Genomic DNA, 19,934 nt, shown 5'->3' with positions numbered 1-19,934 from the left:
ATGCTTCGACCTGATCATGTCAAGGGCGTAGAAGCACGCAGAGAATGCCCCAGGCTCATTGTGTGATTGGGCGGCCTACCACTGTCATTGATAGGGCGCGCAAGTGACAAACCGTGCTCGACCCTCTGACCACAGATGTTTAGTTAGTTAACTCAGTAGCTGCCTTAGTCATGTTGGATAAGTGGTTACACTTTTTCCACTGCTTCTAACTATTGATAGCAATTATTAGTCATATAGGTGCTGGTTTTCGCTCCCTGTTTATTATCGAGAAGTGCATTAGTCGCTTTTGTTTTGTTTGCCACGATTGGGTGGTGATTGACATGTGAAAGCCAGCCGTTGCGCCAACGGTTTTACCTGCATATTCGGACATTTTCCATGTTGCTTGACATCTGCAGCTAAAATTCCTCGCTCTTTCACATGTGGTCTCTCAATATGTTGAATCATCCAGGTCTCACCGTCTTCTGAAAGACTTGCGAGACCTACGTTTTTGATGTCCTGTACTCCGTACTCGCCAGAGTCTGATAGCTGTGTCAATCAGCTCAACCGAGAGAAAAGTCTAAATGGATCCAACAATATCAAGAACTGCTACCATGGCATATTCAACTGGTCTTCCTGTTTTACTTCCCGCACTTCCTGCTGCGATTAGGAGGCGGATCCCGCGCCTCTATTCCTCTCTTCACAGGGCCATGGGATCGGCCGATCGCGATCGTTCGGACACAGCGACTGATGGGCTGGTAGGGCCGACGCGACAAGCGGATGGTCTTCGCACATTGGCACCATTGTCAACACCTGACTTGGGTTATTGCAGACCGCCATCGTCTGCGGCGAGTGACTTGGGGGCCGAAGAGCCTCCGCGCCCCGCGACAGCGGGGAGTAGTGTTTGTCCGGAGTCGTGCGATTCGAGGTCCTCGGCTTCGTCTTCGTCGGGGAAGACATTGGAGGCAATGGATCTCGATGAGGGGAGGGATGGCGAAGCGATGGATAGGGGGTCGATGCTGGCGAAGTACGAGGTTGAGTCTGGGTTGCGGTGGAATCGGGTGGTTCCTGGTATGCGTCTTACGTCTTCTCGCACATGCCATGAGCGGTCGTCGTGATGTGGAAGGATGCTAACATATCGACAACAGCGTTGAATCTGCTCCGCAACGCGGGATACGAAGCTCAGCAATCCACCTGCGACGGCCGCTTCGTCCGCTCCCTGTACATCAATGCGCTGGGGTACCTGCTCGACGCTCTGCCGGCAGATCTGACTGACGAGGAATCAATGACCATTCACCACAATCTTCCAGCCAGGGTCAAGACCACGCTTGCGACGTCCGCGGCTGCGCAACCCGGAGCCGGAGCCGGTGTTACCATGGTCAATCAGGGCGCTGGGACGCGGTACCCGACGGAGCGCTCGTACCTGCATCGTTTGCTGGCGTCGAGTATTGTGCAGATCTTTCTCATCGTGCAGTTCTTGCTGCCGTATGTGAAGATCTTGCTGCATCAGGTGTACCGATATGAGAGATCACATCGGATCACGGAGCGTCTTGTGGCGGCGACATTGGATGCTGCTGATAGTCTGGGCAAGGGGAGTGTCAATTTGGGGTCGACGGTGCTTCGACTGAACGAGGGGAAAGTCGGGACAGCGTTTACGAATCTAGCAGCCTGGTGGGTGGAGGGATTTGCTGGTGGAATCTATGAGGGAGTTGGAGAAGGAATGATGATTTTGGGGCTGATCCGGCCCAATTCTGAGTGGGAGAGGATGCCTATTCAGATGCAGGGGCGGTGATTCCGATGTGCAGTCGTAGATTATGATCTATTAGAACGACATAGACTTATATATAGAATCTGAGACGAATTGATGACTTCAAACCACTCTCTACACTCCTCTGTTTATCTTGATATGACCGCGGAGATAACGGACTTAGGATCTTGGTTGTGGGGGCCAACGTCCACAATGGCGTCTCTCAGCATCAGCTACTCGTACAGGAGGAATATATGCCGAAATTCACTTCGACGATTGACCAACCCATCAGCACAATGTCCTCATCCAGATTACCACATATCCCTGCTCTACGTAGACAACAACTCCTGCTTGAATTGTGAGTATGACTGCCTCTCCCTTGAACGGTACCGGCAATGTTGTGTTTGCTAAACGTCCCTCCTGCAGTGCCAGCTTGAAACATGCAGCTCCCCCGGGAATCTACATTTCCATCACGCCAGGCGATCCTACTCTGTGGTCTGGCGTGATATTTGTGCGGTCGGGTATATTTGCCCTGACCCCATTGTCTGCATAGACTCGAATTGACTCAATCACAGGCCCCTATGCCTCTGCTGTCCTCCGATTCCAGATTCGATTTCCCGACTCCTATCCCGAGCTTCCACCCCTCGTCACCTTTTCGACTGACGTTTTCCATCCTTTAATTGTACCCCTTACTACATATACCTTCAGTACGGGCGCGTCGACCGAAGACCCTGTTAGCGCGACGGACGAGGAGCGACTACCCCCCGGTGGCTTCAGTCTCCGACATGGCTTCCCTCACTGGTTTGGGAGGGCAAGGAAGACAGGACGACAGTCAACGGGTTCATCCAGGCCAGTGAGTGCGAATGGACGGAATGCTGGTGAAGAGGAGACGACAACGGCGGATGGCCCTTCTTCTCCCTCCTCACGTCAGCCCAATGGTGCAGAGGAAGGCGAGAATCTCACCAAGGACAAAGGATCCGCTTCGGACGCAAGAAAAACGGTACCAGTAGCAGTGCTACTGAACTATATCAGATCAACGTTTGACGATGAGAACGTCCTCGACACTTTGCCTCTCGAGGCCGCGGGAAACCCAAGCGCGTGGCACGCATGGAAGGCACACAGAAGAGAAAATAGTGAATCGGCGACGAGCAATTCCAAACGAGGGAGTCCGCAGGCTCGGCTTCCTGGTGATTGGCACTGGGACGGTATTTGGGCGAAGCGTGTTCACTATGAGATTGAGGCTAGTCATTCGGATCAAATATTGTTTGGAAATGCTCGCGGGGCCACCGATGAGATGGTATGTATGCTTCGATTATCTTCTATGGGTACGTACTGACACCGACCCGGTAGATACGCTTCTCTCGTTTGGATGATGCCACGTTGGCTTCGATCAAAGAGATGATAATTCCTTCAGTCGGGGACGCACATGAATAGTTTCATTTCCGGATATGATTCCACTAGTGCAGGCTGGTCCTCGACTGCCGGTATCCTTGCAAAGCGGCGAATACATTACCCTGGCGTCGCTGCCTGGGAGATATCCTTCCCAGACTTAGGGCACATCCCAACTCGCACTTGCCCTTAATATTCGTCCCAGGACAGTCTTCAACACCTCTCTCACTCTTGATCTTCCCAAATGCAGGGAGCATCCTCCACTTTTCAGCAAACCAGTACCAATTGCATCTTAGAGACGTTTTGGATAACACTAATCATGTCCAACGACTGGTTCTATCGATACCAAACTACCATTCTCGCTGTCGTCCTAGTTTTCGTCCCTATAATTGTGCTCTGCAGCATATTCATGACTGCTCTTGCATGCTCCGAATACTGGTCTACACGACGGGGCTGCAGTTTCTCTTACTTTACTTGCATCTGTGGTCTCAGGTCGAGAGGCCAGCGCCAGAGGAATCATTCTAATACCGATGACGCCAACTCCACTGAGAGGACTGAATCATCGCGGCCGTCGGCTGAAAACAAGAATCCAGTCTTGAGAACTGAGCAAGCTTAGAGATACCGTTAGCTCTTCGCGTATGGTCTATCGCAGGAATTTTCACGGTTTATGTGCTGACGTTGCTTAAGTCTGCGCAGGGACATTGCTCATGATAATGCCATGGCCAGTTCGCTCAGACACAGTGGTGGGCCGCACACCATTTTCGAAGCATTCAATCTTGCTCCGCGGCGAGCCTGGAGATTCTGTCACATGAAACAAAGCGGAAATGGAGGTAGCAACAAGATATGCAGGACTTGCCAGCCTAATGTACATAAAGACTGTCCTCTGAATAGGAGCAGTGCTACCTCCTTGAACACCGAAGTTCCTTGAGTTGATGTATCTTTACCATTTGTTGAACCAAAAAGTCGATGCAAACCCTATTATGGTTTCAAAGCTAGACGAAGGAATGCATCACGGTCACACATGCTTCTAATTAAACTGGACTACTGTCGTCTACGATCTAGATCGAAGGCTGAGCATACCATGTCTTGTTCAGACGACTCTCTAATGTCCTGTTGCTATTGACGTCTCAGGGCGTTGTTCTCTTTGCTGCTGTTGTACATAGTTCGAGTACTGTTCCTACTAGCATACCACACATATCCAAAAACAAATAGTCACAGCTTTAGTACTTGCCAATGTATAAAGTAGCTGAGGATCCAAAATATAAGTGATCAATCGGGCTACCGAAAGAGTCAAGCGCTACTCCCATTGGGGTATATTATCTTTCATGTACCCCACACCATACGAGGCCAACTTTTGCTTCAGACAACATTGCTTATCGCACGCTTTCTCACACCTCCCAATTCCACAAAACCGCAAACAACACAATGGCCGACTCCAAGGAAACCATTTTGTCGCAGGTCGACGACACCACCTCCGACCCGCCACCGGCCTACGATGCCAGCGCCGCACCCACCCCTCGCCTTCCACGCCCACCACCCCTCTCCCTCCCCGTCCTCAACTCCCTTCGCACAAAACGCGTAATCCTCGCATCGTCCTCCCCCCGGCGCCGCCAGATCCTCTCCTTCCTGGGCCTCCCCTTCGAAGTCATCCCCAGCAATGCCGCCGAGGACTTCCCCAAGACAATGGAACCCTTCGAGTACGTCCTCGCAACAGCAACCAAGAAAGCACAGGCCGTGTACTCCGCCGAAATCGACAACGAGGAGAAGGGCGAGCCGGCGCTGATCCTGGCCGCTGATACCGTCGTGGTGGATAATCTCTCCGGATCGATACTGGAGAAGCCGCGCTCGGAGGCGCAGCACATCGCCATGCTGAAGATGCTGCGCGATAATCGGGTGCATAAGGTGTACACAGCGATGGTGGCGATGGCGCCGCTGGAGAGCGCGCGGGAGCCGGGGTATGCGATTGAGACGCACATCGAGGAGACGGATGTGGTGTTTGATCGGGAGGTTACGGATGATTTGATTGTGGCGTATGTGCGCACGAGAGAGGGGGCGGATAAGGCCGGGGGGTATGGGTTGCAGGGCTTGGGGTCGATTCTTGTGGAGAGTATCCAGGGGAGCTGGGATAATGTTGTTGGGTTGCCGTTGAAGGCGGCGTTGAAGTTGATTGAGAAGGTGGTGGCGAAGGCGAATGATGATGATGATGGGGGTGAGATGTTGGAGGGTGAGGAGGATGAGGAGTAAGGAATAGACAGGTTGAGTTGATGATATCCTTTTGGTATGATACTACGCTGGTCGTTCGCTATAGATTCCATCGATGTGACAAGGGCAACGGTATAGAGAAAGTCTTCGGTTTACATTTTACAGCTCAGCCAGTTAGCAGACTAGGGTTGACGAGACAAATAGAAAATTTGGCACATGTACATAGGCAGACGCCTGGGAAAGAATCATCGAAATCAAACGCAAAACTCAAAAAACACCCTCAAAGATCGGTCTATGCCTTCCACACCCGCTTGATGGCCTCTGTGATACCAACGTCGTTTGTCTCGAATTCATACAGACCGACGGCGGTGGTAACAGTGAAAGCACGCAGTAGCCAGGTCATGAACGTCTTGGTCTTGGGGACGCGGCGCCCGGGGAAGTAGTCGATGATAGAGGCTCTGTGACGTGTTAGTTCCGACTGTCTGTGGAAGGTCGAGCTGCTAGAACATACTGGAAACCAATGTGGGAGTGGAGGACCAGCAGAGAGCAGAGGACGGAGTCCATGACGGGGTTCAGGGAGCCGGCAGCGAAGGGAGCGATGGTCAGAGGGATCAGTCCGACAGAAACGAGTCTACATCCGTGTCAGCGTCGATTGCCTAGATTATACCCCTCCATCTGGGTCTTCATAGACCGAGTTACGCATCCGTACGCACCTCTCAAACGTCCAGTGGTAGCTACCCTCCGAAGGATGAGGCTTGGGAATAGGAGCAGGGTCGTTCACTGGGAGAGTCTTGTGTCAGTCCAGCGTTCTTCTGTTTCGAGTATGAAAGGTGCATGTATCGAATGCTGCGGACTGCGAATTTGGCTGCATAGCGGCGTGTATTTCGGTCCCGCATCTCGAAAAAGCATTGATGCTGTTAACCAAAGGGGTCTTCGACATACTTGTTCCCTGAATGACCTCTGTACACAACCTGTTAGCTCTATTTCATTCAATACACCCCTCCTGATCCACGCAACATTCCCACAATCACCACTTATCACCATCATAACCCTCATAAGCAAATCAAGGAGTGACTCACGAGGCAGAGGAGGCAGGATCTGCTTCTTCGCAGAAGCATGGAAGGCCACAACCTGCGACACGTTCTTGTTCACCAAGGGCGACCGGAAGGCAGACAGGCAAGAGTGCCTAGAAAGGAGCGACTGGCGCGCAATCGAAGCCATCGTGACGATCTGCTGAGAACTCAATCCAAACAATATCCTAAAGCGAGCTGCACTGCAGACCTGAGGGCGTTTAGGAGTCCTGAACCTTAGGTAGTAATTCGATGTGCACGCTTGAGATCGTGAGGTTGAATTGGAACCTCGGGAATCCGATTCGGGATGCGGTCATCACATTGTGCGCACTCTGATTCGCTAGTGGCTCTCCGCCCAGCCGAAAATGGCCGATGTTCCGGCAGATGGATTTGTTTGGTCTTTTTGAATGCTTCAGCTGTCAACTGTTCAGCATTGTACTCGGACTTAAGTATGTCGATATTTGTCTACAGATACTGAGGCTACAGAGCTATTTCCGGGCTACATGTTTTCACTGACAATCGCAGCGGAAGTCGCTGTCCCACGTGTTCGGACGTCAATAACCGGAGAACCAAATCTGAATAATGTTTTTGCGCCAGGCATATGTAATTCATTTTCGCTCATATCTCGTCATAATGTGTCTATGAGATGATTATATTTTCCACCAAATTACCTCCCATCTAGAACTTCAGAACGGCCTTGCCCTTGTTCTTACCGTGGAAGATGCCCACCAGACCCTCGGCGGCGTTGTCGATGCCGGTGGTCTCATGCAGGAGGGACTTGAAGGATCCCTCCTTGATCCACTTCTGCACGTTCTTCTGGTGCTCTTCAGTGTACTTGTCACCCATTCCAGGGTCGCTGACGATGAAGCCACGCATATCAATACGCTTGATCAACACATTGTGGATGTTCTTGATGGGGTAAGGAGCCGCGTTGTATTGGGAGATCAGGCCGCAGACAACGACACGACCGAAGTTGTTCAAGGCGTCCAGAGCGGCCTCGAGGTGCTCGCCACCGACGTTCTCGTAGTAGATGTCGATACCCTGGGGCGCCAGGCGGGCCAGGGCATCAGCGGGCTTCTCCTTCTTGTAGTTGAAACCGCCATCGAAGCCCAGGTCCTTGATGATGTACTCGAGCTTCTCATCGGAACCAACACTGCCGATGACCTTGAGACCCTCGTGCTTAGCTAGCTGACCAACTAGCTGTCCGACAGCGCCGCTGGCAGCGGAGACGAAGATTGTCTCGCCCTTCTTGGGCTTACCAATCTCGTAAAGGGAAGAGTAGGCAGTCAAACCGGGCATACCCAGAGCGCCAAGGAACACACGGATGTCCTCAATGCCAAGGGGGTTCTCTAGAGGGCGGATGCGGGCAACCTGGGCGCCATCGAGGACGATGTACTCCTGGATGGGGACGAATCCGATGACCAGATCACCTTCCTTGAAGGAAGCATTGTTGGAGCGGAGGACCTTGGCAATCGTCGAGCTGTCGATGGGCTTGCCAAGCTCAAGAGCGGGAGAGTAGGACTTTACGTGAGGCTCGCGCATACGGCCACGCATGTAGGGGTCGAAGCTGGTGTAGAGCGACTGTAGGACAACGCCATTCTCGGGGGCGGGTGTGTTGGCGTCATAGTCGACAGGCTCGATGGTAAGGTGCTCGCCAGGGACGGGGTATCCTTGAGGGACTTTCTTGAAGATAAGGGCCTTGTTTGAGCTCATTTTGGCAGTGAGTGTATGAAGTGTATGGAGAGTATTGGGGGAATGATGTGTATAGAAAGCTTCTAGAGGGGTCTCGATAATAAATAGCTAGTCTGTAGCTACGAAGAGCGGATCTGATTTATATACTGTACCTCCCTAACAGCCTAGGTACGTAGCACACTTTTCCAAAAGATAAGCGGGGCAGAGTCAAATTCAACGATGTTGAATAATGATAAATCTGCCTGGATTATCAAGCAGCGAACACCAGGGAAGCTTCTTGAGAAATCAAAAAATATGGAAAGTACCTAGGCAACTCGCCTGGCCGAGGGGCTCCTTAGCAGCGGGGTGGCACCCAGCCGCTGAGAGCCGGAGACTTAAAGGTAGCATATTTCCAAGGATCCAAGTCTTCATGGCTGGATGAGTGGAGCGATCGGGAGAATTCATGTCCATCCCCGACGGGTGAAAGACACTTTCTAGGAAAGAGAACCGTACACTGGGACTGGCGAGTGGCATGGGTGTTGCGCAACGATGAAACGGCAAGGCGAGACATCATGATTTTTGTACGGAGGTGTTCCCTAAAGCAGCCATGCTGCTCGCTACGCATATCGGGGATGATCACAATAATGCACGTTAATGCATTGCCAGTTTGGCCGAGCTGCAGGCATCGATATTTTGCTTAATAATAAAATACAACATGGTATGATTAGTTATTATTCTGTGCTGAGTCTTGAGGTAAAGGAATTAGGTAGCCAGACAGTTACCTCTCGTATTAGACACAGAGGTAAGCACCTTAAAGTAACTAGGTAGACTATTGCGATATTACCTTCCTAGATACATCATAGATGAAGTCATTATCCGCGTAAGTTGCATCTCATTCCTGGCTAAAATTAGTAAGCTCATTGCGCGTTGACTAGCCGCTTCGTTCTAAGACTTCATAGCAAAGTTGATCTTCAGTAACCTTTCTAGATTCGGTCTTCGTTATTGATGTTGTTTGATAGCCAATCTGAATTACGGGAAAGTTAAGAGCATTTCACGCCACAAGTTTAATACTAGGACTCTGTGTACATCTGCGCTCCCATTTCAAGGGTTTTATTGAGGAGATGCAGTTCCCAATCGCTTGAACAGCTCAAACCCTCAAAACGTGCACGCGAGCGCTTGTTCTCTATCATCGATCTGGAGTATCGAGTCAACCGTGCATTCGATCACCTGATGGGAAAAGTGGAAGGAAGGACTCCATGGTACAACACCAACATTATCATCAATCCTCGACGGTTGTACTCCGTAGACATGTCGAACCCAATATTACTCAGAAGTGAGAACAACGGCTCCAACAATCGAAAATCTATTTACGAGAAGTTGCCTCAGCAATCTCCTATTGAGACAGATGCCACAGTCTCCTCCCTTTGTCAACTTTGCACACAATAGACATGACTGAGAGACTGTAGCATTTGATAGTAGCACGCAAGTCACACCGTACTTGTTTTGACCCATCGCCTGTTCATTCGCGTATTCCCGATGCTGCAGCTATCTACTTGGTGTATTGTTGTGCCTGAGGCCACTCGGCCAATCATAAATACATTTGCCCCAATCTCGCCGCCAGAATCTCACCGCCTGCAGTCTCGAACTTTTTCTGCCGCTATTTTTCCCTTTCCCAGAAATGATTTGAAGTTTCAGACTGTGGCTAATCCTGCATCAGCCAACATCATTTTGAGATTGTTTTCATCTCGATTTTTGTTTTTCTGGGTTTAATTGCTGATATAGATTATCAGTTATATCCCCCCTCTACTGATTTAATGATGTTGGGCGCAGTTCGCCGTTATGGCGTTGTCCACGCTCTGCGAGCCTCCGTCCCCCGTACCCTCTGCAAATCGTCGAATTCGCAGCTCTTAAGATGCCAGATTTCTCCTATCACAGCCTTCCCTCAGTCTGTTCGATTGCTGCATAAGTCGTCGCCTCTCTTTTCATCGGCATCTGCTCAAGCACAGGCGCAACCTGATGACTTCGAGTCTGCTGCTCCGCAGCAGACATTGACCGAGTTCGCCGACTTGGCTGAGCAGGGACTGGTGGACCCAAAGATCATTCGCGCAATTGTTAAAGATATGAAAATCAAAACCATGACCGATGTCCAAAGCCAGACCTTGCGCGAAATTTTGCAAGGAGATGATGTGTCAGTATATGCTCTCGCCTCTCAAAGCCCTTTTGACCCAAACTAACCGTGCATCTCTTTCTACAGTTTGGCCCAGGCAAAGACCGGTACTGGAAAAACCCTTGCCTTCCTCACACCGGTATTTCAGAATATCATGAAAGACCCGTCCGCCTTAAAGGGGCTAAACCGGAGGCGGTCACAGGTGACTTCCTCCGACATTCGCGCGATTATCATCTCCCCTACTCGCGAGCTGGCAGAGCAGATTGCTGTGGAGGCTCGGAGGTTAGCGGCTCACTCGGGCGTCATTGTGCAGACTGCAGTTGGTGGCACTCAGAAGCGCGAGGGTCTTCGTCGCATTCAAAGAGAGGGATGCCATGTGTTGATCGGCACTCCAGGTCGGCTCAAGGATGTCCTCTCCGACACTTACAATGGTGTCACGGCCCCCAATCTGTCCACTCTGGTACTGGACGAAGCAGATCGTTTGCTGGATGATGGGTTCTCGGACGATATCGTACAAATCCAGCGTCTTCTTCCGGACCCCATGAAGGTTGACCGTCAAACGCTCATGTTCTCCGCAACGGTTCCAAGGGAAGTCATGCGAATGGTCCGTCAGACCATGAAGCCTAACTTCAAGTTCGTCAAGACCGTGCGAGATGACGAAGTCCCTACGCATCTCACAGTTCCTCAGAAATACGTTATTCTTAGAGGCTACGAGAATGCCATGCCTGCTCTTCTCGAGTTTGTGACGAAATATGTCGAGGGGGAAAAGGAGAATCCGAATCAGCGCCCGTTCAAGGCAATTGTCTATTTCAACTCAACCGTGCAGACTAATTTGGTCTATGAGACTTTCCGCAACATACTCGAGCAGCGTCATCATCCGCTACGCCGTGTTCGTGTCTACGAAATTCATTCCCAGCTTAGTCAGGCTCGGAGAACGCGCTCCTCTGACTTTTTCCGGGCCGCTAAGTCTGCCATCCTTTTCTCGTCCGATGTGACAGCTCGTGGCATGGACTTCCCCGATGTGACTCACGTCTTCCAAATCAGTATCCCCAGGGACCGAGCCACTTACATTCACCGTCTGGGCCGCACGGCGCGTGCAAATAAGACTGGCGAGGGCTGGGTTCTCACCCACCGAGGAGAGGTGCCTGAGTTCGACAGGCAACTAGAAGGCATCCCAATCAACCAAGACAGGGAGACCTTCACGACTGCTACGGTCGATATGAGCAAGCCTGACCTCGACCCCGAGTCCCCCGCAACTAAATTTATCCAAGAGGTCAAGGAAGCTGTGCAAGAAGTTCCGGAAGACCTGAAGAGGCGAGCATACATGGCCCAAATTGGCCCCTTGAGGGGTTACTTTGCTCGCAAGCGGGACCTGATCCAGGCCATCAACAACTGTGTTGTGCACGGCTATGGCCTGCCTGAAGCTCCTTACATGAGTCCGTCCACTGCCCGTAATCTGGGGCTTGATCGAGTACCTGGTGTTCGTGTTGCGGACAACCGCCGTTCCAGCGACGACATTCCGACAGGACGTGACTATCGCAGAGGCGATCGTGATAACTACGCTACTGTCTCTCGTCGTGACCGCGGGTTCAATTTCGACCGCCGCGAGTCAAGGTTTGGCAATCGCCGCAACGACAATGATTTCTCCAGAGGCCGCCGGCATGCCGACAGAGACAGCTACTAGACCTATTTTTGTTTCTCAGTCCATTTAAAACCCCCTGTGTAGACTCAGCCAGTGTTGTTAGGCGAGTCTCACACAGCCGATCCGCTTTGAATTTGACAGGGAGATTGCATTGGGCGGCGTTATACGATCTAACAGGACACTTCTCATCTCCTCATATGTTTTATTTCACCTGGGACTTCTGGATTGTGGAACGTTGCATTTGAATACTCGTGATGATGTGGCTTGACTATGTATTATAGAGATTCCAATATGTATTATTGATAAAGTTGTTCGCTGTGGATTTTGATCTGGACATAAGAGTATGCCACATGTCAAGGAACAATTCTGGCCAAGTTAGATTTGAAGTGAATCTTTTATTCAATGTCGGCGCATGACAAAAATTGCAAGTAGAACAGTAAGGTTCAGCTTTACAGACTTCACATCGGTAATATTATGCATTCGTCAAAGTCCATATCAAGGTATCAAGTTCAAACGACAAGAGCCGACCAGAGAACAGGGAGTCGCTCTACTGCATGCGACTCTCAAAGAGAAAAATGTGACAAAAGCAAACCCCAGAGCGCCATAACTATCCAGCCTGCGTTCCAAGCATTGCCAGAAACTCAGCGACCACCCCCAATTTTCGCTGGGAAAAAAGCACCAAAACCAGGCAGGTAATTGCCCAGATTTTTTATCGCATACACCAAACAATACACATATTCCATAACACAAAGTCATAACCCATGAAAATGTGGTTGCGTCCTATTTTGCCCACGTCTGGCAGTCAGCGACAACAACCCGCAACCGCAATGCCGAGGCCTCGGCTGGTGTCCACGAATCCCCTCAGCGCATTGGGATGCGATGCTCCTCACGTTCGAAACGCATCGTCAATGTGTCCGCCTCTGCTCTCGATCTCAGCAATAAGCTCTTGCCTCTCCTGTAGTTTCATGTGTATGAAATCCACTGTTTTGCGGAGCACGATGCTCTCGCTCCGGCCCTGGCCTTCCAGCCCTGGCACCAGCTCCGTAAGCCGATCGAAGCCCTCTCTAATCGCAGCGCGTCGCTTCTGTTCTGAGGCGATGTGGTTGTTCTTCTTTTCTTGTTCTGTGAGGCGTGGTTTATCCCGATCAGTCGCTGTGCTTGTGCCTGAGACGGCCGCTTGCTTGGAGGATGAGGGGCCGGTGGGGGTGGTGGAAGAGCGAGTATGTGCGTCCTCTGCTGTTGTGCTTGCGCTGGCGGCAATGGGCGAACAGGAAGGTTCGGAGGAGCTGGAGGCGAGGGATGCTGGTGGTTGTGCAGATGGCATGTTGCTTTCCCCTTTTTCCCTTCTTATATTGGTGGTGAGATTATTTTGCGATTAAATTGCTGAGACAGTTTGAAGCATGTGACTGTCTTTTTTTCATGTGACACGGATGCGGAGGACCAGTGGTATATACAAAGGCCACTGAAGAACGACAACAAACAAGCGGAAAATCAGAATCACGGAATAATGAGTGACCGGGTTAGAGGAATTACTGGATTGGAGTCTTGAGGGTTGTAGAAGTCAAAAAGCACGTCGAGGGAAAGAAGAGAAGACCGTTCTGGCTCTGGCTCTGGCTCTGGTTCTGGTTCTTAGAGGATCCAAGGATTCAGGAAGCCAGCCATCCTCCACCCAAACCTAGTAGCGTGCGGAGAATCGATCCCGGATCCCCATATCTGCTTCGAAACCCCAATTTTCAGTGTTTCTACTCTTGGCTTCCTGGCCTCTCGCTGATTTTCACTAACTAGATAAGTCCTAGCTACTTCGTACCCGCTGCACAGTATAGTCGTTTTCTCGACAAAAGACACTAGTCGAAAAAAAGAAATCTCGCGTCGCCGTTAGCCGCCGAATGAGGTTGGCCAAGCCTCTGGGCGATCCGCTGTCTAGGTCTCTTGCACGTCATCGGTACCGTTGTCGAATATCTTCCCATACGAACAAGCAATTCAGAGCCACTTCAATGCTCCCCGTTCTTTCTTCATTGACACTGCTTCTAAACAGCTTCCTGTATCTTTCTAGCTTTGTCTTCCCCTGTCATCCTGCTCACAGCTGCTATTTAATCAGAAGTCTCGGCGTCGATCTATGACTTCATACTAGACAAGCTCAACTTACGACGTCCACACTTGATAATAGCTTTGTTTAAGAATATGAGCACTCATGCGCCTCTTCGCGGCTCCTGCTTATGTGGTCGCAATCAGTATTCGATTGACATCCCAGATAATGTGATAGACCACGCTCATATATACTTTGACAGCAGCCGGGATCAACGTATGTATTCCGGCCAAGGAGTCATGCCATCCCCTGTATCCCCTCCAAATCAATGCAAGACTGATATAAATTAGGAAAATCATATGGATCACCTCTCACGGCATGGCTGCGAGTTCCCCTGAGCTGGTACCAATCCCACACCGAGTCTTATTTTCCTGATGAAACCCATGCCACCATTCGTCGGGTCTTTACCCCTCATCATGCGCCTCACACCCAGCGCATCTTCTGCGGATACTGCGGCACCCCGCTCACATACTGGAGCGAGATTCCGCGAGAGGAGGCGGACTATATGTCTGTGACGATCGGCAGTCTGTACGGCGAGGCTCAACGCATGCTGGAGGACCTCGACATTCTTCCCGGATCGTCGGATGAAGGCGAAGTAGAGGAGGAAGAGGCCGGGGAAGCAGAAGAGGAAGAGGAGAAGATGGGCGTGACTGTGAGTCCAGCCGAACATACGCAAACTTCATCCGCCCATTCAACAGTTGTCGTGCCTTCGCGGGCTGGCGCGCCTGCCCCGACTCGGAGCTACCGTCGGGGTACGACGCGGGGTATACCTTGGTTTGAGGAGATGATTGAGGGAAGTCGACTGGGCCGCATAATGAAGACAAGGCGCGGTGTAGGGGTCAGTGATGACAGCTCGACGACAATAGAATGGGAAGTGACTGAGTGGGTGGATGAGGTCCCCAGCGAAGGAACGCAGGCCGGCTCAGAAGATGCACGAAGCGCCGTGAAACGAAAAAGAGGGCATTACGTCGACACCGAGGGACCCGGATCGACCGCAAAACAAATGTGATGCTAACGGATTTCTACTCACCTTGTAAACGAGAAATTTGGTGGGTTTTCAATAATACTCCAGGTACGCGCAACAGGAGCACCAGTATACGAAGAAACTCTGCTCCCCTATTCTCCAGATAACAGCAATATGTCCATGGGCCTCGATTTCCATGCGATCATCCCTACAGTCAGGGTCAGCTTGGGCCGTCGACGGACTTGCTGAGTTCCCGTATATTTGACAAGATCCCAGGATCAGAAGGATAGAAAGGCCAAAAAAGCTGCTTCCATGCTAATTGTTTGATTTCAACTTGCATCTCAAGGAGAGCATAGACGACCCCAAGCAAAAAACAAACACAAGTAAGATGACCGTGAATTGGGGGTGCCTGAGGTGTGCTCTCTATCACGTAGTTGGTTTCCCAAATAGGAATCGCCTCGCTTAGGTAGCCTGTGCCTACAGTGAAGTGAAGGATATCTTCGTCTGCTCTCGCACACTGTGTTCTTTTAATAAATCTGTTATTATCTGCATGTCTGCTTGGAAACACTCCATTCCTTTGACTTCCTTGGTAGCTATCTTAATATCATATGCTTCTTTGCCTTAGGATTGAGATATCAGCTTAGCCCTCATTTGGATCCAGAGCAACATTCAGCGCACTGGATAAGTCGTCTTGCTGTCGTCTCAGCTCTCGTCTCCAGGAACACCATGGTGCCTTGAACACTTCGCGCATGTTTGTGGTCTTGTGTAGATACTGACTGTGCTCAAACATAGGACAACCAAGGCCAAACAGGTATACTTCCCTGCTTATCTCCCATTCCTGTGTTTCGATTGCTGGGACATAACGCTTGATAGATAACTCTTGAGAGAATAGCCTGTAAGGCGAAATCTTTGACTGCTCGCAGGGCAGCTGACCAGGCAATTCAAGATGAAGAACGACCCACGTTCAGCGAAGTTGAAAGGGAAGCGCTCAGCTCCCAATCTCAGGACAAAAAGAAGTGCCATAAATATTCCTGCCAGCGGCAGATCGCGTAAGGCAATCAAGGAAAACTATGTACCAGGTGTTAGAAGCAGAGCATCAGCACCGAACTTGAAGCAAGGTGCGAATGAGTTGCCTCCCAGCGAGGTCCCCGAGAGCCAGAGCAACGAATCGAATGGCAAGCAGGATGGCGAGTCCCAGCCGAAGGAAGCCCCACGATTTATGCTGTTCACTCCGGCCAAGATTGACCCTGTCGAGTATCGGCCACCGCGTCAATATACAGGTCCTGCTATTCCTAAGATTATGGGGATTGAACCGCTTTTCTTTCGGCCAAAACCGGTCGAGATCAAGAAAGAGTCACGAAAAGAGAGGATGCTGAAGGAGATCAGAAAGAGGTATCAAGTCAGGAAAGCCCGCGTGAGAGGTGTCGTGAAGAACCTTAGCAATATCAGAGCGCTCAGGACGTTGCATGCGCTGAAGACTTCTGTAAAGGCGATGCGTAAGGATGCGCAAGAACGACTTCTTGAGGTACGTGTTGTCAAGGACATTTGTCGTAAGATTCAAGGGGACGCTGAGTGGATAGCCCACAGTGCAAGCCAATTTATCATATCAAGGAGATCAAAGAGCTCAGGCGAGCCTCGATGTTCCTTGGTCTACCTAGGCTTCAAAAGAGACCGCTGTCAACTTTGTCTGTATGTGGATAGACCTGAGACCTGTGACCAGGGAAGACTCACTCTCAGAAGATAGGAAGCGCCATCACACTGGGGGACTGTCGAAGATACTCTGAAATCTCAGTGTACAGCAGAGCGGCAGATTCTCCGAAGCTCGCAGAGCTTTTCCCAGAGGCTGGCACTAGTACAAAGGTCGAAGACGGCTCCGGCCCTACGAAAGTGAATGAAGACGAGGACTGCACAGTGCGCCAGTCCCTGTTGTTCTTCTCAGATGTGGCCTCTCTTATTCAAACACATCCCAATTTCAGAAACCCTGGCGAAGGCATCACCCAAACTGAGACTTTAGCAACTTCCTATTTCCTTCAGCACCAGAATAGTCGTCCACTTTCACTCTCTTCATCCATCCTTCAATATCATACTTCTCCCAATAACGTACACGAGGTTTCACCTCGATCTTCTTTCTCAGATACTTCTTCTGACCTAACCATCACTCCGCTGAGAATCCAGAAGAAAGCCAGGATGCCACCGGAACCAGGTTCGGCGTCAAAGGACCCCTTTGTTGATTCTTCGACTGGTGGCAATCACACCGCAGACGACACTGATAATCCGGGTTCTGATGGTAAGGCACTGCTGTTTCCATACTCATAACTCTCTTCATCCTTCTATTACCCTGCGATGATGTGGAAGAGCTGCTGTGCTCCTATCTGTCTCTTCAGCTATCTCAAGTCCGTGGTGGCTGAGGAGTAACTTAGTCTTAAACCATCAGCAACTTCATACATTATATGCAGAGATGCTAACATGTACTCGTATGCAGGAGTGGTGGAGAGAATCGCAGATAACGCTGTATCCCCTGCAAAATCAGACCAAGACAACACAATCTCTTCTGAGTCTGCAAGACGTGAGGCTCTCAATCAAGGTACGCACGTCCTTCTCACTTGATAGCTCTTGCTGACATTGCAAAGACAAAAAATCTACCAAAGATACACCTCGACACGCAAGCCATGGAACCCGTATCCCTGCCCCGGCTTCCCAGAAGTTGGGCACTGGAGGAAGCCAACAGAAAGGCACGCGAGTGACTTCTGAGCACCGCAGCTCAATTCCTGTTGCGGTCCGCAAGGTTGGCACGGAGCATCAGAATATGCCTGAAGGTGGCTCTACTGGACAGGAGGCTGGTGAAACCCGTGTCGCTGAAAGTACTTGCGAGCGTCATGTGTCGCCTTTTCAGCATCAGATCAATACTCTGTGGGGGTATATACGAGATGAAGACATAGCAAACGAGGTTTCCCGCTATTCATCCACATCGTCCTCCAGTGGCGACTGGGATGGTGAGCAGGATGATGACGACGAGCTTGAGAGGCCCACCGGTTACACTGGCGATAATCGTCGGCAATTCGAGCGATCTGCTCAATGTTTCTACGGGCCACGTCTGCAGATCGCGGCGTCGGCGGAAAACGTCATCATGGGCACCCCGAAGCTGTCTTCGATACCGTCTCCTGATCTAAAAAGAGACGTCCCCTGCACTGCGACACAGGGTAGCCCTCACAACGCACGCCTCGGTGAGCTGAGTTCCAGATCGGTTGAAGGAGGTCATGAAGCAAAGGCTAGCCCTGCTAGAACCCCTGAAGCTTCTCGTAACTTTTGCCGCCCGCGGCCATCTCTTGAGAATATCTCCAGAAGGGACTTCAGTGGACATGAGATTTCTATTCCACGAAAGCCGGTGGGCAGCCCAAGCTTAACTGATCTCCACAATCCCAGTCCGAATGGACTTCAGTCTCAGTACGTGGTGCCTACGGTGCCTAAGATTCCCGATGAACATAGTGCCTTCTTGAACAAGGACAAACCTTTGCCTGAACTGAAAGCTGGCCTTGTCCGTAAGGGTACTGGCCAAGAATCAAAAGAAATCACCGGGTCCATGACTGGTGGTGGTCTTTCGGCGCATGCGAGGGTCAAGGGGGCAGCAGCCGCTGACAGCCCGCATCCCACCCGGACGTCCTCTCTACAGTCGGTTCCCGCTAGCCAGGGAGAGTCTGCCGTGACCACTCCTCGGACTCCCAATATACCAAACCCAGGCGGCGGAACGGATTTGGAGCGGACTGTGACCTTCGACGATATTGTGCCGGAAAACAAACGTAGCACACAGCGCGGAAAAGGCCGCTTCCCAGACTCGAGGAGCAATCGCATGCTTGACAGCTTCCGCAACATTTTCAAGCATAAAAATGCCGCTGATAAAGCACGTATGAAGAATGAGGAGAGCACCGACGCTGAGGTAGAAGAGTCTGGAGACCAGACTCAAAGCGGCGCAGTCGATCGTGTTAATAAGGATGATGGTAAACTGGAATCGGCAATGGCAGCCTCTAAGTCGCGAATCAAGTCCCCCAGGGTGCCCGAACGAGCCGGTTGGAGCAAGGGTGCTCGCAGCATTAGTGTCCCTATCCATGTCTCTCCCGGGGCCTTCCCGACTCCTACTTCCTCATTATCTTCGATCCCGGCCCTTTCACCACGTGTCTATGAGGAATACCAGACTCCCTCGTTTGCTAGGCCTACCAAGTCAGCGCGTACTAGAGCGGCCACAAACCCTAGGTTGCAAACGCCAGTTGCTGCAGATGGCCGGTCCCGGAGAAGTTCAGCGATGGCAGCTTCTACTGGGAGCCCGCAGCGCTCGACCCGTCTTTCTCGTCATCTCAATGCAGTCACCGGCTCCAAGAAGGCATCACAGGCCAGAAAGATCGCAGAAGAACAGGTAGCGATCTCTAAATCTCCTGGCCCTGCTCCTTCCCAGACAGCCCATGCCTCGAATGCAGATTGGTGGAATCTTCCTAAGGAGCAGAAAGATGAGGAGATCTCTGCCTTCATTCCTCAAATCTTCCGAGAGATATGTGAGGAGACGGACAGAAATAAGAGAGCAGTGATGCTTCGGGTAAGTCTTCTTGTTGTAGAGCTCTTATGACTGGCCCTTTCGCTAATTATGTGCACAGGAAACTCTGTCGCTCAAGCATCAACTGGATACTGTGAACAACGCGCGTGCGGTTGTTACAGAAGCCGAGGAGACGCTACGCAAGAAATTGGAAAAGAAAACCGTTGCGGAGCGAACTCTCTACGAGAAGTTCCTTCAAGCTCGGACCAAAGTCGCCTCTTAGAGCGTCAACTTATGACTTGCACGACTGATGACGATTACGGAGTATCACTTTCACCTGATTTCTGTCTTATGACTGACGAATGAATGAGCAATGACATCTGTTTCTGTCTTGCGTTTTGATACCCCGGCCTCGGTCATCGTTGAGTCGATTCACACGTTTCTTTACTTATCTCTTCGTTGTCCTTCATTCAACCCTAACTCAGGTTGCATATGATG

General features: G+C 51.0%; 9 protein-coding genes across 9 annotated transcripts; 6 read left to right on the top strand and 3 right to left on the bottom strand.

Moving 5' to 3' along the window:
* Positions 1-560: 560 nt before the first annotated feature.
* Positions 561-1,768, top strand: Aud_008001 (uncharacterized protein; the record flags this gene model as incomplete). Its single annotated transcript, XM_043292887.1, has 2 exons — positions 561-1,047; positions 1,125-1,768. 2 exons carry the CDS (start codon positions 561-563, stop codon positions 1,766-1,768), a joined length of 1,131 nt encoding a protein of 376 aa, XP_043148822.1.
* A 251-nt stretch (positions 1,769-2,019) lies between these two features.
* On the top strand, positions 2,020-3,157 carry Aud_008000 (putative ubiquitin-conjugating enzyme; the record flags this gene model as incomplete). The annotated part of the gene is made up of 4 exons (XM_043292886.1): positions 2,020-2,081; positions 2,150-2,244; positions 2,299-3,020; positions 3,074-3,157. The coding sequence occupies 4 exons, from the start codon at positions 2,020-2,022 to the stop codon at positions 3,155-3,157; spliced, it is 963 nt and encodes a 320-aa protein (XP_043148821.1).
* A 1,380-nt stretch (positions 3,158-4,537) lies between these two features.
* Aud_007999 (nucleotide diphosphatase) lies at positions 4,538-5,356 on the top strand (the record flags this gene model as incomplete). The annotated part of the gene is made up of 1 exon (XM_043292885.1): positions 4,538-5,356. One exon carries the CDS (start codon positions 4,538-4,540, stop codon positions 5,354-5,356), a length of 819 nt encoding a protein of 272 aa, XP_043148820.1.
* Positions 5,357-5,606: 250 nt separating this feature from the next.
* On the bottom strand, positions 5,607-6,535 carry Aud_007998 (CybS family protein; the record flags this gene model as incomplete). Its single annotated transcript, XM_043292884.1, has 5 exons — positions 5,607-5,772; positions 5,826-5,945; positions 6,028-6,094; positions 6,257-6,274; positions 6,394-6,535. The coding sequence occupies 5 exons, from the start codon at positions 6,533-6,535 to the stop codon at positions 5,607-5,609; spliced, it is 513 nt and encodes a 170-aa protein (XP_043148819.1).
* A 527-nt stretch (positions 6,536-7,062) lies between these two features.
* Aud_007997 (MDR family NADP-dependent oxidoreductase) lies at positions 7,063-8,097 on the bottom strand (the record flags this gene model as incomplete). The annotated part of the gene is made up of 1 exon (XM_043292883.1): positions 7,063-8,097. The coding sequence occupies one exon, from the start codon at positions 8,095-8,097 to the stop codon at positions 7,063-7,065; it is 1,035 nt and encodes a 344-aa protein (XP_043148818.1).
* A 1,775-nt stretch (positions 8,098-9,872) lies between these two features.
* Positions 9,873-11,906, top strand: Aud_007996 (DEAD/DEAH box helicase; the record flags this gene model as incomplete). The annotated part of the gene is made up of 2 exons (XM_043292882.1): positions 9,873-10,243; positions 10,310-11,906. 2 exons carry the CDS (start codon positions 9,873-9,875, stop codon positions 11,904-11,906), a joined length of 1,968 nt encoding a protein of 655 aa, XP_043148817.1.
* Positions 11,907-12,750: 844 nt separating this feature from the next.
* On the bottom strand, positions 12,751-13,188 carry Aud_007995 (uncharacterized protein; the record flags this gene model as incomplete). Its single annotated transcript, XM_043292881.1, has 1 exon — positions 12,751-13,188. One exon carries the CDS (start codon positions 13,186-13,188, stop codon positions 12,751-12,753), a length of 438 nt encoding a protein of 145 aa, XP_043148816.1.
* Positions 13,189-14,045: 857 nt separating this feature from the next.
* Positions 14,046-14,959, top strand: Aud_007994 (uncharacterized protein; the record flags this gene model as incomplete). Its single annotated transcript, XM_043292880.1, has 2 exons — positions 14,046-14,166; positions 14,241-14,959. The coding sequence occupies 2 exons, from the start codon at positions 14,046-14,048 to the stop codon at positions 14,957-14,959; spliced, it is 840 nt and encodes a 279-aa protein (XP_043148815.1).
* A 901-nt stretch (positions 14,960-15,860) lies between these two features.
* Aud_007993 (uncharacterized protein) lies at positions 15,861-19,719 on the top strand (the record flags this gene model as incomplete). The annotated part of the gene is made up of 5 exons (XM_043292879.1): positions 15,861-16,464; positions 16,659-17,201; positions 17,397-17,498; positions 17,545-19,499; positions 19,558-19,719. 5 exons carry the CDS (start codon positions 15,861-15,863, stop codon positions 19,717-19,719), a joined length of 3,366 nt encoding a protein of 1,121 aa, XP_043148814.1.
* Between the last annotated feature and the right edge of the window lie 215 nt (positions 19,720-19,934).

Source organism: Aspergillus udagawae (genome assembly GCF_001078395.1).
Source record: "Aspergillus udagawae IFM 46973 DNA, scaffold_6, whole genome shotgun sequence".
Taxonomy (NCBI): domain Eukaryota; kingdom Fungi; phylum Ascomycota; class Eurotiomycetes; order Eurotiales; family Aspergillaceae; genus Aspergillus; species Aspergillus udagawae.
The sequence above is the reverse complement of the archived record's forward strand: the minus strand, read 5'-3'. Positions and strand labels throughout refer to the sequence as shown.